At 41.5% G+C, this 18,496-nt stretch overlaps 2 protein-coding genes across 2 annotated transcripts in view; one reads left to right on the top strand and one right to left on the bottom strand.

The window, feature by feature from the left end:
- cog5 (component of oligomeric golgi complex 5) overlaps nucleotides 1–18,496 on the top strand; it is an 85,520-nt gene that overhangs the window by 7,789 nt on the left and 59,235 nt on the right. Inside the window, exons 5-6 of the mRNA XM_028570156.1 lie at nucleotides 2,757–2,826; nucleotides 7,901–8,021. Coding sequence (XP_028425957.1) covers nucleotides 2,757–2,826; nucleotides 7,901–8,021 — 191 coding nt within the window. The remainder of the gene's footprint in view (nucleotides 1–2,756; nucleotides 2,827–7,900; nucleotides 8,022–18,496) is intronic.
- Nucleotides 14,708–17,323, bottom strand: LOC114549870 (G-protein coupled receptor 22). Its single transcript, XM_028570161.1, has 3 exons — nucleotides 17,201–17,323; nucleotides 16,769–16,915; nucleotides 14,708–15,760 (listed from the first exon to the last, which is right to left on the bottom strand). Exons 1-3 carry the CDS (start codon nucleotides 17,321–17,323, stop codon nucleotides 14,708–14,710), a joined length of 1,323 nt encoding a protein of 440 aa, XP_028425962.1.

Here is an 18,496-nt window from a genome sequence, read left to right as displayed (position 1 = left end):
AATGCTGGTATCAGGAAGTACTGGAGTTTATGCACCGATCCGATACCATGTAATAAAGCCCTAAAGAAAATCTACGTTAAAGTAGTTTATTTATGTTGTTTTTCCCGTTATAACTGACTGTCAAACTGGAGAATAAAAGAAAGTTCTGGGGCATTCATTCTTTGTTCATGTTTCACAAAGAGTTTTAACATGAGCCATACCAACAACAAAGATAGAAATCATATCACATCTATACAGGGAAAGTAGTATACAGCTGTTAAAACATAATAAAATATATGACACACTGGTATCGGATCAGTACTCGGTATCGGCCGATATGCAAGTTCAGGTATCCGAATCGGTATCGGGAAGCAAAAAATGGTATCGGGCCATCTCTTATCACAACTCTAGTTTTGGTTGAAATAAACACATAGTCTACAGATTTACATGTGGAAATATGTTGGCTCTATACACGCTAAAAGTACTGTTTTTTTTTTTAAATGGAGTCTGGTGGGTTTAGCGCTAACGACCTCAGAGCTGTTTCTGGTTAAACAGAAAGGTCTCAAAGAGGTTTTAAAGGTCTATCTCTGAAGGGATCCTTTCTATAATGTTGTCAGACACTTAGAATATTAATGAGTCTGTCAGTGGCAAAACGAGAACTTTTAGTGGACGCTGACTGACGCTGAACATTTGCCCCGTAGGGTTACATTTTACTTGTTAAACAAACTAAGACATAAAGATGGAACAATATTATAGATCAATAAAGGATCCCAATGCACCCAGTGGAGCAATACAAACAAACACTACAAAGTGGTTCAATAGTGTAATTATCTGTGTAATTGTGAAAGAAAATCAATAACAATACCACCGCCACCTCTTCCATTGTTGTCTGTCCCACTTACTTAATACTGGAAGCATTTGAAACTTAAATGCATCAATCTGGTGCAGCAAAAATAAGAGGCTAGATGTATGTAGAATCTGCGCTCTTGTAAACAATGTCTTGTTCTTGTAAGCGGTTTAACCATAAACACATTTTTGTATAGCATACATTTGAGTCATAAAAAGAAAATTAAACGTGATTTCCTGTGTTGAGTTGAACTACTTTATTTTCTGTTTATTACCGGTAAGATAGAGGACAGGTATCAACTTGACTAATAAAAAATGAGAATACATTCTGTTCTAACTCTCTACATCAAAAGGACAAGCTGTGCACACCAAATTTGGACATTTCATTTTTATAAATACTTATTACATATAGAGCATCCAATCTGTACATTTAATATAAATTTTCTGAAACAAAGACATTAAGCACTCATTCTTTGAAAAGTACACAACAGGTGTCAAAGGATGAAATTCTCATTCTGAAGGAAAGCATTTCATTCTCACGTTATTAGACCGTTGTGTGAGACAGCAAAGGCATTGCTTAAACCTAACAATCATCCACTAGACAGCATTTTAATCTCAGTCTATTGATCCAAAGTATAGCAGATCAGATAAATTAAAAGCTATTGAATTAAAATAGTTTCTACTGGAGGATACCTGAGGTCATATGGTGAAAATAAATTACAAATATACTTGGACTATTAAATTAATCGCCAACTATTTTGATAATCGATTAATCAGTTTGAGTCATTTATTTATTTATTTATTTATTTATATATATATATATATATATATATATATATATATATATATATATATATCTTAAAAAAAAAGATTTCTCTGATTCCAGCTTGTTAAATGTGAATATGTTCTAGTTTCTTCTCTCCTCTGTGACAGTAAACTGAATATCTTTGAGCTGTGGACAAAACAAGACATTTGAGGACATCGTCTTGGGCTTTGGGCAACACTGATCCACATTTTCCACCATGTTTTAACATTTTTATAGCTCAAACAACTTGATTAATTGAGAAAATAATCAATGGATTAATCAACTATGAAAATAATCGTTAGTTGCAGCCCTACTCCTATGTTTATGAATTTAGGAGTGACTAATATTAGGTAACTGCAATCACTGTTGTAGCTAATTTGTACTATAATACAATCATGTTATGAATACAAAACACTATGGAGTGTAATGTTTTCTATTTTGACGTTTTGGCGCTTGTGATTTTCCTTTGGCGCTGGCTGATAACCTCTGTGGGGGGCGCCCAAATTTTGCAGGAAAACCCCTAACCTGACTCCTCCAGATGGATTGCTTCGCATTTGCTTGGCATATCCATCTGGGAACTTACCGTTGGAGAACTTTTGGGAAGGGGTGAAAATACTGGTTAGCTGATTGGATAAACCATCTGTCTATCACCACCTAACCCACCTCAAAACCAACGCTGATTGGCCCGGTCGTTTGGCTAACGGCTCCAAATTTTCTCTATCTCAAGATGCCAGACTGATCTGCGAGTGGAAAACTGGAGCTTGCGAGATCAGGACGGTCTCACCAGGCTAGAAAACCCCTGCATTAGCATGAGCCACTTGTAAATGAAGCCCATTTGTAGTAAGCTGGACCGATATTGAAATATCATATCAATAAATTAGGTCTCTTCTGTTTGACTCTGTTCCAAAGTGGCATCTAATGAATGAATCGCCATTGACAGGCGACCAAATAATACACTCTGTGTCATTAACTGAAATGACAGATTTCTCTAGGTTTTAAAGGTTCAGATTATAGGAAGCCCCAGGTGACAGGTTGGACAGTTTCTGCAGTGTAAAAGGTCTACAGTATATGATGCTTTTAACATGCACCTTTTTGGTTCTTAATGAAACCATGTACATCTCTTCAGGATCAGGACCAAGATCGTAGACCCGTACAACAAGATTGTGGCCCGGATCACCCAGCTTGCCAGGCTGCAGGTAACTCTCCACTACACACTTCATAATGATGGTATTTACTTTTCTGTGGCTGTTTGTGAATCAGTCGGTTTCTCTTTTGAGATGGCAGGGGAAAAAAACTGCGTGGCAGTTTTGCCAAAGAACATTATTCCATTTAAGTTTTCCAAAACCCACAGAGAAATCGACACTGTGTAGGAGAGAGATTCAGCGTTTGCCTACATGTAGGCCAGAGATTTGTTGTGTGCAGAGCTCCAAGCTGCTGTGCGTGCACAAACAAGCAACACACGTGCATGCAGCTCAGTAAGAGCACTGGACTGCAGTTATCCTGTTTGTGCAGAAATCATGATTAAATATTGATGAAACTGCGGCTGTAAAAAGGTCAGTGTGATTCTCAGGTCTCTGAGGTCTCTCTCCTGTGTGTGTGTGTGTGTGTGTGTGTGTGTGTGTGTGTGTGTGTGTGTGTGTGTGTGTGTGTGTGTGTGTGTGTGTGTGTGTGTGTGTGTGTGTGTGTGTGTGTGTGTGTGTGTGTGTGTGTGTGTGTGTGTGTGTGTGTGTGTGTGTGTGTGTGTGTGTGTGTGTGTGTGTGTGTGTGTGTGTGTGTGTGTGTGTGTGTGTGATCACTGCTGTGTGTGTGTGTGTCTTGTCTCTGGCCCAAGCCTTTAGTACGAGTTGGATGCGACTCAAACATTAAGGTGATCAGTCTCTGTTCTTCTCCTCGTCAAACAACATACTGGCCCTATTTTAACGATCTAAGCTCACGGCGTGCAGCGCCTGGAGCAGGTGTGTTTAGGGCGTGTACGAATCCACTTTTGCTAGTTTAACGCCGGGAAAAAAGGGTCTGTTCACTGGGCGCATGATTCAAAAGGGTTGTACTTAGTGTTAATCAGTCATAGGTGTGTTTTGGGCGTAAACATGCAACAAACCAATCAGAATGTCATCTCCCATTCCCTTTAAAAGCCAGGCACGTTTGGACCTTGGAGCGTTGCTGTTATGATGGAGGATTTGCTAAGCAGGAAGGAGAGATTCTCAGGAGAAGACACTGAGCTGCTTGTGCGTGAAGTGAAAGCGTGCAAGCAGATCATATCATAATACTAGTAATTGTAATACTTTTATTTTTAATCTTCTGCATGTTTGTGTGTTGCCGCGCATCCCTGTGTGCGCATTTTACTAATGCTCTGTTAAAATAACAATGAAATGCTGCGTTATTGACTTTAGACCAGGTTTTTGTTGGTCAATGGCGCGATCACTTTTCGCTGCCTCAAGGTAGCAATTCAATTCAATTTTATTTATAGTATCAAATCATAACATAGGTTATCTCGAGACACTTTACAGATAGAGTAGGTCTAGACCACACTCTATAATTTACAAAGCCCCAACAATTACAGTAATTCCCTCAAGAGCAAGCAGTGCGACAGTGGCGAGGAAAAACTCCCTCTTGGGAACAAACCTCGGACAGACCCAGGCTCTTGGTAGGCGGTGTCTGACGGGCCGGTTGGGGGTGTGATGAACAGTGGCAATAGTAGTCACATTAATAATGGAACAGTGACTGGATGTAGCGGGAAGCTGCAGGGTTCAGCAGGAAGCAGCATGACATTGCAGGGCATCGCTGAGCTCAGCAGGGAGTGCAGCAGGACCACGGCGACAGCTGGAACCAGGATCTTGGTGCCAACGTTCTCCAAGGAAATACGCTGGGGGAAAAAACATAAGGACTCCGGGGAGTAAACTCCGCAGAAGCTAGGATTAGTAACAAGCATTTCTGTGACGGGATACACACTAATAGTAATAGAAAGGGAGAGGAGAGAGCAGCTCAGTGTGTCAAAGGAAGGAAGTCTAGAACTATAACAGTGTAACTATAACAGCGTAACTAAGAGAGACAGGTCATAAGGAGAGGTAGCTTTTTCGGGCTTAGAACTCTCCCCCTGCCTGATCAGGCTTGGCTGGCCTGCCTCCCTCTACTTTGTTATTTATTATTAATCTAACAATTATGAAGAGAAGCAGGTGGGCCAGTTAGGTGGACACTGCAACTCCTCACTCCCTAACTATAAGCTTTATCAAATAGAAGAGTTTTAAGTTCATTCTTGAAAGCGATTACAGTTTCTGCCCCCCGAACCCAGATTGGGAGCTGGTTCCATAGGAGAGGAGCCTGATAACTGAAGGCTCTGGCTCCCATTCTACTTTTAGAGACTATAGGTACCACCAGTAACTCTGCATTCTGGGAGTGCAGTGCTCTAGTGGGACAATAGGGTATTAGGAGCTCTTCTAGATATGATGGTGCTAGACCATTTAGAGCTTTGTAGGTCAAGAGAAGGATTTTAAACTCAATCCTGGATTCAACAGGAAGCCAGTGCAGAGAAGCTAATACAGGAGAAATATGATCTCTTTTCTTAGTTCTTGTGAGAACACGCGCTGCAGCATTCTGGATCAGCTGGAGAGTCTTAAGGGACTTATTTGAGCAACCTGACAGTAGGGAATTACAATAGTCCAGCCTGGACGTAACAAATGCATGGACTAGTTTTTCAGCGTCGTTTTGAGACAGGATATTCCTAATTTTGGCAATGTTATGAAAGATGAAAAATGGCTGTTCTTGAGGTTTGTTTTAGATTGGCATTAAAGGATATATCCTGATCAAAAATAACTCCTAAATTTCTGACAGTAGTGCTGGAGGCCAGGGCAATACCATCCAGAGCAGCTATGTCTTTAGATAATGAGGTTCTGAGGTGGTCCCAGTACAATAACTTCAGTTTTGTTAGGGTTTAACATCAGAAAATTATAGGTCATCCAGGATTTGATATCTTTAATGCACGCTTGAAATTTAGCTAGCTGACTGGTTTCGTCTGGTTTGATTGACAAGTATAATTGGGTGTCATCCGCATAACAGTGAAAGTTAATAGAGTGTTTCCTAATAATATTGCCTAGAGGAAGCATATATAAGGAGAATAGAATGGATCCAAGCACTGAGCCTTGAGGAACCCCATGGCTAACTTTAGCGTACTTGGAGGATTTATCATTAACATTAACAAATTGAAATCGATCAGAGAAATAGGACTTAAACCAGCTTAGAGCAATTCCTTTAATGCCAACCAAGTGTTCCAATCTCTGTAACAGGATTGAATGGTCAATAGTGTCAAATGCAGCACTAAGATCTAGTAAAACAAGAATGGAGACAAGTCCTTTGTCTGCAGCAGTTTTTTTTTTTTCCACCAGTGTTGTTGAAGGTCTATAGGATAAAAGCAGTCTAAGTATATGTCGAGACTAGTCGTTATTTATAGCGACTCTGTTAACCTAGAGGTCCTCTGTTATGTTAAGGCATGACATAGAGTCGAATGCTGTTGGAATATCTTCTTTAAATTTAGCTATAGCACTGTCAGATAGGCATCTGGTGTAGAAGCTTTTATCTAATTTAATATAGTCAGGTAGTAAGAATTCGAAAGTGATTAAAGAATGATCTGTTAATACCGAATTCTGCGGAAATATTATTAAATCTTCAATTTCAATACCATATACCAGCACAAGGTCGAGGGTGTGGTTAAAACAGCCACATGGATATTAAAATCACCTACAATAAGTACTTGGTCTGATTTAAGGACTAAACATGATAAAAACTCTGAGAATTCAGATAAAAATTCAGAATACGGACCTGGAGCCCTGTAAATAACAACAAATATAATTGGCTGTAATGTTTTCCATTTTGGATGTTGAAGATTAAGAACAAGACTTTCAAAGGAATTATAATTCAATTTAGGTTTAGGAGTAATTAACAGGCTTGCATCAAATATGGCTGCAACTCCCCCTCCTCGGCCTGAGCCTCTAGGAATTTGAGTATTAATATGACTGGGAGGAGTGGCTTCATTTAGACTAACATAGTCTTCATGGCCCAGCCAGGTTTCAGTAAGACAAAATAAATCAATGTTATTATCTGATATCAACTCGTTTACCAATAATTCTTTAGAAGACAGAGATCTAATATTTAATAGTCCACATCTAATTTTCCTATTTTGTTCTATCGTTGCAGTCGTTTTAATTCCAATTAGGTTGTTAAGTATAGTGCATCTTTTGTTTACCTTTGATTTAACCGATCTGAGTCGGGGAACAGACACCGTGCTTATTAGACTATGAGTGGGCGACTGCTCCAACGGAAGCACAGGGGGCGCGTAGTACTGCACCCCTGATTACTAATATCAAACTTGGGTTGTCATGGTTTATGTCTGATAAACTCGGTCAGATTTTTTTTTTTTATGAGAGCAGCTCCGTCCCAGGTGGGATGAATGCCGTCTCTCTCCATCAGACCAGGCTTTCCCCAGAACGCCCCCCAGTTATTCACATAGCCCACATCATTAGCTGGGCACCACCCCGACAACCAGCAGTGGAAGGATGACGTACAGCTGTACATTTCATCATTGGTCAGGTTTGGCAGGGGTCCAGAGAAAACTACTGAGTCCGACATTGTCTTTGCGTATGCACAAAGTGACTCAACATTCAATTTAGTGATCTCCGATTTACGACCATTACCCCCTACGTGAAGTATGATCTTACTGTATTTACGGTTCTTTTGAGCGCAATACGCTCAGAATGCACCTGAACACACCTCCCTGTAAGACCAGCACGCCCAAAATGCACCTGAACACACCTCCCTGTAAGACCAAATGGGATGGGAAACTGCATCAGTCTTAAACTAGCAAAGACACTTCCGTAGTACAAGTTGTAGACAATAGAGCTAATGTGGTGCAAGGATTAGAATTGGTTGTGATTTCTTAAAAAAAAGTAGCAGGATGCACATATTTTCAGTCTGATAAGCTGCCAGGTATGAACCAAGTGACTGAAATGCTACTCCCAGATGAACCTCACGTTTATTTGATGATGTAATATAATGTAATTCTTAGTTGGTTTCTGAGAGTATTTCCTCTTTCCACATGCCTGTTACTTCAAAAAGGGCCAGTCAGTCATCTCCAAAAAACAGCAGCCTTCAGGTGGGCATCACTGTCCCACTCAAGCGCACGTCAGCAGTGCATCACACTTACTTAATCCATGGATGTTTTGGTTGAAGTTTCATTCAAGTAGCTCACCATTTTGCCCCCTCCCTCTCTTCCGGCTCCAGGTGGCCTGTGACCTGCTGCGGAGGATCATTCGTATCTTGTACCTGAGCAAGAGGCTCCAGGGTCAGCTACAGGGGGGCAGCAGGGAGATCACAAAGGCTGCACAGAGCCTCAATGAACTAGGTAAGGCCATGCATTTTTATTGATTATCCAGAGTTCACATCGGTTTTTCCAAAACTACAATTGGTGCCATAGTCTCCCTGTAAGTAGTCTATATCCACAGCGTTCCACTTCTGGGATTGCTCCAGAAATTACGCCAGATGTCCCTCTTTTTGGCGGGATGTGGGTCCCCTTCCTCTATCTTTGTGTTGGCGTTCTAACCTCCGGTGGATTTCTGAGGACTATGGTTAACTGCTCCTCAGATCTCCTCTATCTGTCCAATCTGAGTTTTCTGTTGCACGACTTTTGAACGTACACATGTTCCACCAAAACAAGTTCCTTCCTGAGACTATTTTGCAGTGGCTCCGTCCGGAGCTTAACACCGCCCATGACGATTGTGATTGGTTTAAAGAAATGCCAATAAACCAGAACACGATATTCTCCCATCCCTGAATGTTGTGTGGACTAGCCAGACCCTCCTCCGCAGCAGCGTGTAGGAAGGTCTGGCAATGCGAGACTACAGTTAACTTGTCCTCTACCAGTCTACAGTTAAAATGAAAGGCTTTTAAAGCTTTCGCTGTGCGTGTGTTTAAGGAACTCTTTGTATGTAGTATATGGTCTGCAGGCATTGTTTGTTTGTGCTTCCAGATCTCACCTTAAATCCCACTTTTATTGAAATATCTTTCCCTAATTGCTGATGGCTGCTTGCCTATTGCACGTTAGTGCTCTGTCATGTTACCAATGATGCTTTTTTATAATTTCCATCTATTTCTTTACTCTTTGTTTTTTTCTTGCGAAAATTGATTCCGAATTGACAATTTCCTTCAAAGATTTCTAAGTTAAGAAGCTCCACGAAGTGACGCGACAGCCAGCTATCGCCTGCCCCGGCCGCTAGCTCGTCACTCGGCCAGCCCTGCTCAGAGACCCCGCTGTCAGCTGGAGGTCTGTCAGACCTCTCTCGTAAATAAGAGGCTTTTATTTCGCCGTTGACGGTTCGTTTGTTTAAATATCACAACACATGTCCATCATAAGATTAACGGGAACCTGTGGTAACTGTCTTTTGACAACCTCGCTGGCCGGCCGTCACACACACACACACACACACACACACACACACACACACACACACACACAGTCACACAGTCACACACAGTCACACAGTCACACACACACGTCCACAGCGCAGCAGGCAGAGGCGGTGGAGAGAGAGAGATACGCGTTTCTCTTCTGGAGACTTGTTTAAATTATGACAAATATGCTATATACATTAGATTTAGTTCATACCTTTTTGGGTGTATTGTACTTTTCCTAGAACTACGTCCCTGTAACTACTTGGTCGGAAAGCAGCTATTGAGCTGTTGTGCGGACTTTACCTTCTTTCTACAACCTGGAAAATATCACCATTTGCACCAGCTGTTCTAATCCTGTAAAACTGCCCCTTTCCAGACTGACGAATCAATTTGTCCCCAGTTTGTGTTTTAAAAACACTTTTGTGTATAAGTCATTCAGTAAAACGGGATGGACGGGGCAGTACGGAGGATTGGCGGAGCTACAAGCTCAGTTACGTGGCAGTTAAAGTAATATTTTAATCCCTTTCAAAGTGCTTACAAGTCCGCTACCGACGTCTTCGTACCGATCAACCTCTGTGCAAACTCCGGATCACTCCACTACCACTCCTCCGCTGCTCACAGACATCTGCCATCCATCCACAACTCTATGCATAAGCTACAGCAAGGGTCTGAGCAGATGCGTTGAGATGACACACGAGACAAAGCTCTTAGAAGTTTGAAGAACAACTATGTTTCAAAAAGTAAAACAGGGTCAGTCCTCTTCAGTGATGAGTCATCAGCACACATTTCTCAGACATGTGATTTCATTCATAAAATAGTGATTCTCTGACTGCAGGAATGACAGGGATGAGCTAGCTGCGTTGTGATGATTTAAGTTAATCTGTGCATATCTAATTTTGACAGCCTCAGGGCAGACAAAGCCTTTGTGGCATCCCCTTGAGGGGCCCCGGCCCCCAGTTTGTTAACCACTGATATACTGTATCAACTTAATTACTTTGCAATTGCCATGACCTCACATCACGTTGTCAGAATCATCTTTCGGGCCACCAGTGTTAACTGGTGTTTTAGCTGTGGTTTGTTTCTTCAATGGAAAACACATGTGTCTTTGGCATACTTTGGCATTCCACTCTCTTCACTGGCCACTCATTTGCTTCTACTGGCTGGCAGCCAACCCAGCGTGAAACACCTTGTGTGAGCTGGAATCCGACAAATGCTGCTACTTCTCTTAGTGGTGTGTTGTTGAAGGCGTAGTTAACTAGATTTGTGAGTGGACCGTATTAGGTCCTAAGTCATTGTTTAAATATTGGCCAGTATTTGTTATTTATTCAGATTGGTGCATGCCTGTTAAAGATCCATGAAGTGAGCACTTGAACCTGCTCTGAAAAACAGTGCAACTTAACACTTAATAATTAAAAAGTTGTTTTTGGTAATCCTGCCTTCATCCCTGTTCTATTAAATCAAACTACCTTCATTTCCATAACCTGACAGCCCCACTGGATTACACTCAAGAATTTGGTATGCTTGAAACTAACTAGGTTGTATGATTTGTCGTCCTACCGTGTCAAAAGGCAAAGGTGGCGATATACCAAATGGCCACACTTGTATGCACGGTGAAGTATTGCGCCATTAAAAGATACAATAAATTGCATACGTGGGCATAACAACGCACCATTTCACCCAGCTTCTCTTAAAAATGCATTCATGGTGTTTCACTTCCTTGTGTACCTGAAAAGTGACAGAAGTAGTTGTGTGAAGAATTCAAACGTGAAGTGGCCATTATTATCTTGTTTTGGAAAGTTCCAGACATTGTGGAACACAGCAACTCTGAGAGGAGAGGGGAAGGGATGTTATGCACTTTCGGAAGATCTTATACGTACTTTGTCTGAAGCATACATCACTGTCCAGTGTCCTGCCCCAACATGGAAATACAGCACATGAAGGAGGTAATGGTACCATTTCATGGTAACTTGAAGGCTGCAATCTTGCCCTTCTGATGAGGCGTATGATGAGGTCATAAAAGTGAAACCCATTTCAACCCCAGGTACCCCTTTTTCTTAGCTCTTCATCATAGAACTTGGTTTCATTTTTTGGTCAGAATTGATGTGTCTAACACTGACTGGATAGGTTCAGAGGACTGTGTGACCTAATGTCAGCAGACTAAAAGTGATATTGATGTATTGAATGTCACCCGTTATCTATTTGCCCTACCACCCTTAGTTATCACAAGGTGTTAAGGGTGACCGAGTGAGTTCAGAAGGACAAGTGTTTTCAGAAGCCTGTGACCACACACACACACACACACACACACACACACACACACACACACACACACACACACACACACACAGAGACACAGCTCAAATTCCATTGGCTGCAAAGACCTTTTAAAATGGGGTCAGTGTCCTCAGCATTCTCTAGCAGCACAGCAACAAACTCTTAAAGTTGATACAGTGTCGGCTTCTGGTCTCTGCTGTGCCAGTCGGCTGTCGTCCAACAATTCCAACCATTTCCAAAGTGGCCTTTGCTTCTTTGTGTTTGGTTGTGGTTCACACTGTGGGGTCCTAGAATCACTTCAGTGAGGTTTAAAGAGGATCATCTAAAGAGTAGTTTAATTTCAGTGTTTCTTCCCCCTGAGTTTAACAGAATTAGAAAATGTTCAATAATATATATAACTCTATAGTTGAAATACACTTTTGTCCACATGCTTGTTGTTTGGGGCTGTTTTTAGCCATGCTAGTGGGTAAAACAGTGTGAAATTTGACCGTGTCAAATGCAGCACAGAGATCAAGTAATACTAAGACTGAACTTTTGCTACTTTCTGTATTTAAGTGGATGTCACTGAAGACCTTAACAAGAGCCGTCTCTGTGTTGTGATCGAGAACCTAACTGGAAGACATCATCCTCTTGCCACAGTTAGTGGCAAGAGGCTTTTTCAATGATTTTACTTAAAAATGGAAGGTTTTGTATTTGGGTGTATAATTGCTCATTAGTGACGTGTATAAATTGTTCTTTTTTTTAAGAGAGACTGCACTTTTCCGGTAAGAGTCGTGAGAAGAGATGTGTTTACAATCTGCACAAGATCTTTGGCCAAATAGTTTGAAACATTTTTGAAAAAGCCTGTTGGCAAAATATCAAGGCAGCAGGAGGAGGATTTCAGAAGTAAATGTCTCTAGTATAATGTCCTCCAGGTTTTTAGGGTTGATTGAATGAAATTGTGTCATGGTATTTTGAAGTGGTTTTTCGTGGACACAGGGACAACACATATCCTGTACCTGATATGGAGACACTGACTGCTTGTCTAATTTTGTCAATAAAGAAGGAGGCAAATTTCATGTGGGCCCTAGAGGATAGAAGTTCAGAGGCTACTGACACACAAGGATTTGTTAGCCTGTCGACAGTAGCAAACCAGGCACGTGCATTAAAATAATTTTTTGCCAATAATGCCAGATAAGAAGGGCCACTTTGCATTTCTCAGTTCCAAATAATAAATGTCAAGTCTCGCCACCTGCATTTAGCCTTTCGACAGACTCTGTTTTGTGTTCTTACCATAGACAAAAGAAAATAGTGGACATGTGACCAGGGTTGGGTTCTCGTTTGAGTTTTCTCTCCCACAACTATTATGCAGCGGCTCTGTGCGGAGTTTCGCAGCGCCCATGACGATTCTAATTGGTTTTGTAAACCACAGCATGTTTTCCTCCCATCCCTGAATGCTATGTGGACTAGCCAGAACCTCCTCCAGTGCGCTTTGGAGTATGGTCTGGCAACGCAAGACTAGGGGAATGATGACGTCAGCTCCTCAATTTGTGCATGCCCGTTATTGCTCTGTGTAATGAGGATGCGCCACTAACAACAGCAATGGACTACAATTTTGTAAGTACTGCTAGATTTATTAACTACTTTACATGTTAACTTAGGCTACATCTACACTACTACGTTGTGGTTTAAAACTGTTTTTCGACATTTACACCTCACGTACACACTACGTACTCCTGCATTTCCGAGCCCCTTAAATGGAGACATTTGGAAACAATGCTGCCCCCGTTTTGGTCCAAAACCCCAGGGTTGTGTTGTTGTCTGGATGGCACAAACGGAGACCTTTGGAAACAACGACCTACGTCAGTCAGTCTTACCGGTTAGGTATGCTTACATACCTCTTACTAACAGTTCCACCTCATCATTGGTCCAAGCAAATAAATCCCTGCTCATACTTTTCACCCTTGTAGTTCTTTCTCCAAAGTATTTTCTGTAATTTTAAACTTATACATCCATGATTTATGAGTACCGAACAATCTGCTTCCCGTTTACAGCGAAGCGCATGCCCAGCGTATGTGAATGGTCATGTGATATGTGTTGTCAGACTTGTTAATATAGATGGAGATCGCTGCTGCTAATGGAGCTAAAACGCCTGTGTGGACAAAGACCGTTTTTGTCTCCAAAATGCCACTTAAAAATTATAACTTTTTATGTGGATGTAGCACTTCACGTATGAACGGAAGCATCTGCTGAACCCAATGTTATTATCACCTTGTATTGTAAGGAGACACTAAGCAGCAACTCCACCACAGCGTCCATGAGTCACATTTCAGTCTTGCTATAGCACATTGGGATGTGTACAAGAAATATGTTAGAATCCACTACTGTTTTACTAATATTTTTTTATTTGACCGCCAAAGGAAAGTAAGATCACTATGTATGCTCAGAATCTTATTCTCTGGTGTTTGGCCAATCGTTGACGTAGCCTTTATCGCCAACTACTGGCCAGGTGAGCCTTTGGAGTCGTTTTCGCTTTCTTGTCTGGCCGGAAGGTATTTTGTAAACAAATGTCGTGTGGACAGATTTTTAAATGGAAATTTTGTTTTCAAAAATATCTGTGTGGGTGTAGACAGGGCCTTAGTTTGTACAATAGATTTAAAAGCTTTAAAAGTTTTTTCCCTGCATCCGATTCCACATGTAGAAGCAAGAGAGCAGAGGAATACTGACACATATTGTGCCTTTGGTTGTTTATTACAAATGGAGATAAACAATATCAAGGTATTTTATGACACAGTACATTAACATTTGTCTTATCTTACGCTAGAGAACAACACACACACTGCTGCTTAGATACAGAGATATGACTGAATTGTCCTTGATAGCACTCCACGACATTCCTTAATAAATAGCATAAATTAGCCTCTCTGTGTGTCTATGACACCTATTTTGAGACATTTTTTGTACAGAGTAAAAAAAAAAACAACCATAAATGCAATCCTTGAACTCATCCACATCCAGCTGCTGGTAGTTTCATTTATGTGTGATATTTATTTTACAGAAACTCCTCACCTTTATCTATATATTCCTCTGATCTCAGGGAACACATCTTTTCTGAAGCCACCATTTAGTAGTCATTTAGTAAGCTGCCCAGGATTACTGTACTCCATTGTTAATGAGCACGTGTGTTTAGCTTGTTTAGACTTGTAGTGTATTTTCCCAACATAGTCGTATTTCTTCCATGTTTTTCCCCCAAATGCTAATTATGCATAAACAAAACTCCATGTCTTCCTCTAAATCCACAGTTTTTACTTGCTTAACTATGAGTGGAATTTCACCAAGTCCCATTTACTTTACATATTTGACATATTTACATTTTAGTTAATCCCACTAGTCGGCGTCCTGCGAGCATAGACATTTCTGTCTGGCTTCCGTGTCCTCGAAAGTGACCTTCTTGTTTCTCCTGGGGTCTATCCACGAGTTATGGATGATGACATTGTTTGGCGTAGGGTCAGCTTCTACTACAGACACTACCCTCTTCTTCATCTTGCTTTTTAAAACCTTTTGGAACTTCTGCCGAGTGAAGGCGTAGAGGAGCGGGTGAAAGATAGTGGTTCCATAGGCCATCACCAGGAAGCCCAAGCGGAGGCGAACCGTTAAATCACTGGGCCCAGTGCTAAGGATGATGGTGTTGAGCACAGTTATTGGAGTCCAGCAAAGTAAGAATGTGGAGATGATGAGAAGAGACATCCTGAAGACTCGTTTCTGCCTCTCCCGTCTCTCCCGGTGACGCTTTACTGCTCGTCTTAGCGCAATAATGACTGACACTGATGCCCGCATGCCCAAGGTTGCATTCCCACCTGCCTTGACTCCTGTGCTGCTCTGTGAAGCGTCAGTCGGCTCTGCTTGCGTCGCAATGCTCATAGAGATAGTGTTTTTGCGCTTTTGCTTCTTTTTAGGTAGGTTGTGCTGAAAGCGTGTGCCAATGCGAATATTAAGTGCCTGAAGGATCTTGTAGTACGTCACTAGCATTACCACAGCTGTAAAAAAGAATATAGGGATCTGTGCTAGCAGGTGATAGTACAACCCCAGCTCTGTGTAATACTCATTTTTATGAACCACTGTGAGCACTGCAGTCTGGTTCACATGGTCTGAACCAGAGTTGATGAAGAAGCCTACTTCCATGAAGGGAACCAGGAAACTGAAGAAGGATAGAGCCCAGATGGATCCCAGTAGAGCTACAGCTCGGCCCATCGTGAGCACACGGTTCGCCGGCCGCACTGAGATGTCATACCGGTCTACAGTGATGGCCAGGACGTTAGCAGCAGTAGCTACGCTTGCAAAGGAGACGCAGGCCTCATGGAAACAGCACATCATAGCAGTGTCAGCTTCCAAAGGAAGTAACACCACCACTGCTGTCAGCGGGATGCAGCATACACACACCTGGAAACAAGAGGAATTCAGTTCACATCTCTAATGCTATACATTTATTTTCATCTAATCATGTTTGGTTGTTTGGCACGCTTTGTAATGATTGCTATATGATTCTAAATGGTGTCAATCCAGACTATGTACTGTAACCATTACAGGCATTCACAGCTGAATTGCTAAAGGAATTATCGGCTTTGTAGTAACCCTAAATACCCAACAATCCTAACAGAACGGAGGTAGTAATAGCATCATGGCTTCATTTAGTGAATAAGCCAATCATTTACTGTCAACCTACGTTTGGTGACGTTTACTTTAAAATAAAAATGACATTTTTTCCTGGTATATTATTGATATCAGAGGTTTCACTAAGAGTATTGGTCATTGTAACATTTGTAGTATCACCAAACAATTAATCCCCTTAAAAATCTAAAGTTGCAAAGTTCTGCAGTCATTGGTGTTGGGTGTGGCCAGTTGGCTCCATACACGCCCAAACATACACCGGGGTTGGGATAAAATTGCTTGTGATGTTCATGAAATTTGGTGGGGTCGTTGTTCTCATTTCTAGGAACATACTACATTTATACATGACAGGAAGTCAGCTATCTCAGATTTTGTGTGCTATTTTTCTTTTTTCGTTGACATGAATAAGGACTTTAGGATGATCAAAATCTGGATGACTTAAAAAAGTAAAAAACTAAAAAGTAAACATTGCGAGACTATGCAGTGATTTGGTTGATGCGTGTTTAGGCGCCATAGCGCCCTCGTGCCTTCAGTGACAACGGCCTGTTAATCACTGCTTGCACCTTTTAATATACTTTGTCTAATGACTGGCACAGCAGTTGTGGCCCTTTATCAAAATGGAAGCATAGTGTTCCTTATGGTTTCTTTTTCTGAAATGGTAGCAGTGCTGAGGGGTACATTTTTGTAACACCAGAAGTCTCGGTATCCAACCACTTGATGTTAAATCCCTCTTGGCAAAAAAAAAGTGACCGATAGATGTTGATAGAGGTCAGGACTCACCAACACATCCACCACATGCAGGTTCATGGTGATGATGTTGGAGACGGAGCTGATGAGGTTCTGTTTCATACAGTAGAGGACGAGCACAGTGAGGTTGGAGCTCAAGCCCAAAACTATCTCCAACAGCAGGAAGCCTGTCAGAGAAACCTACCAACAGAAAGAGCACGGTGGCATTTAGTGTGACAGTCAGCGTTATTTTAATGTAGTCATAATAATGCATGATCATAAAAGCAGCTATGTGAACATTGACTTTATACAACCAGTAAGTCTTCTTACTTAGACAATGGGTTTTAGTATCAACCGATTAATGAGCCGGACAGTTACCAGTTTCCTGGAAATATCATATACCTAAGAAGATCTCTGCAGATTGACTCATGCTGTCACATTAATTTGATTAAGAAAGCCATCTGAGATGTGAGGCTGCAGCATTACCTGGAAGCTGATGGGGTAGATAGTCCCGTCTGAGGTCATGTCCAGGTCATAGGGGTTAGCAGTGTCGAGCACCGTCATGTTGCTCATGGTGGCTGCAGAGATTAGCACTGGAGATGTGTGCATTATCCCGATGGGAGGAAGAGGCCTGGAGAGCAGTATGCAAAAAAAAAAGGTCTATTCAATAAATATTAAAAGCATATGAAATTCTACTAGATCTTTGTCAACCATTGAACTTGCAGCTGATGCTGCATTTTTCTTTTAGGGAAGATTGTACTATAAGAGTTAGGATTAGAGCTACAAGAGGCATGGGCTACTGATAATATGGCATTCACCTCCCTTGACACTGCTGCTCAAGAAAGGGGTGATTTCAGAATGCTGAAGTACAAGTTTTTAGATAAAGTTTGAGCCAGACCCCTGAGGTTTTAAAGGAAAAACATTTCTGTAATAATATAACCTGGTATGAAAACCTTAAAGGTGCTTTTACAGGATACTAACTAACTAAACGGCACAGGGGGTACCGTTATTGGAATTACCATGCGCTGTCAAATGCATGTGCTATATTGTGAATGCTATACTAATTTGCGGTTTGTGTTAGGCCGTATTGGTTTTAACACCAGATAAGGTAAGTTGATAGCAAAGAACATGCAATTCCAGGATGCTTCAAACAAAGGGAGATTGTACAAAGGCCAAACAGCGTCTATAGTCCCGTCCTACCGTACCTTTCCAATGTTGGCACTGGGGGTCTGCTTCGAACTAAATTTGGATTTTTCCGAAACAAAGAATCCCACAAGCACGCAGCGATTGACCAGGTGTGCAGAGGCGAGGAAGTATGCAGGATTTGAATTTATCTCTAAAGCTCTTTTGTCACTTTTAATGTGTAACGCCGTGTGAAACACAATAAACTTCTTTACGGAAAGATTGTCGTTGTGCCCTTCCCTTTTTTGCTTTGCTTTTGAGTGTGGCTGTTTGTAACAGCTATAAACAGTTAAAGGCAAAAGGATCCTTCAGATGCTTGGACTTCCAAATCATACGAACTATTTAATTTCTAGCTTAGGTGTGCGTGCAGGTGTGATATCAGGCATACACTCACCACTCCCTCCCAGCAGTGTCCACTCCAGCTCAGCAGCAGTCGAAGTGGCCACAAGGAACTTGGTGGAGCATGTAACAAGTTATCCCACCATATCCTGACTTGACGAAATCAATCTTCACTTCATCCACTTGACTTAAAGCATTCTATTCTATCGGAATTTGACGGACAATGAAAAGTCTTGTGAGCTTTAGCTTTGGGGATGCTGG

This window comes from Perca flavescens, chromosome 23 (assembly GCF_004354835.1).
Source record: "Perca flavescens isolate YP-PL-M2 chromosome 23, PFLA_1.0, whole genome shotgun sequence".
NCBI lineage: Eukaryota > Metazoa > Chordata > Actinopteri > Perciformes > Percidae > Perca > Perca flavescens.
This window is presented reverse-complemented; position numbering and strand designations above follow the sequence as displayed.

Excerpts from the sequence above, each read along its gene's own strand:
- LOC114549870 (XM_028570161.1), bottom strand. The coding sequence starts at position 17,323 with ATGCACACATCTCCAGTGCTAATCTCTGCAGCCACCATGAGCAACATG. Across the intron at positions 16,916-17,200 it reads TCTACCCCATCAGCTTCCAG|GTTTCTCTGACAGGCTTCCT; the intron begins GTAATGCTGCAG and ends TTCTGTTGGTAG. Across the intron at positions 15,761-16,768 it reads TGCATGTGGTGGATGTGTTG|GTGTGTGTATGCTGCATCCC; the intron begins GTGAGTCCTGAC and ends TCTTGTTTCCAG.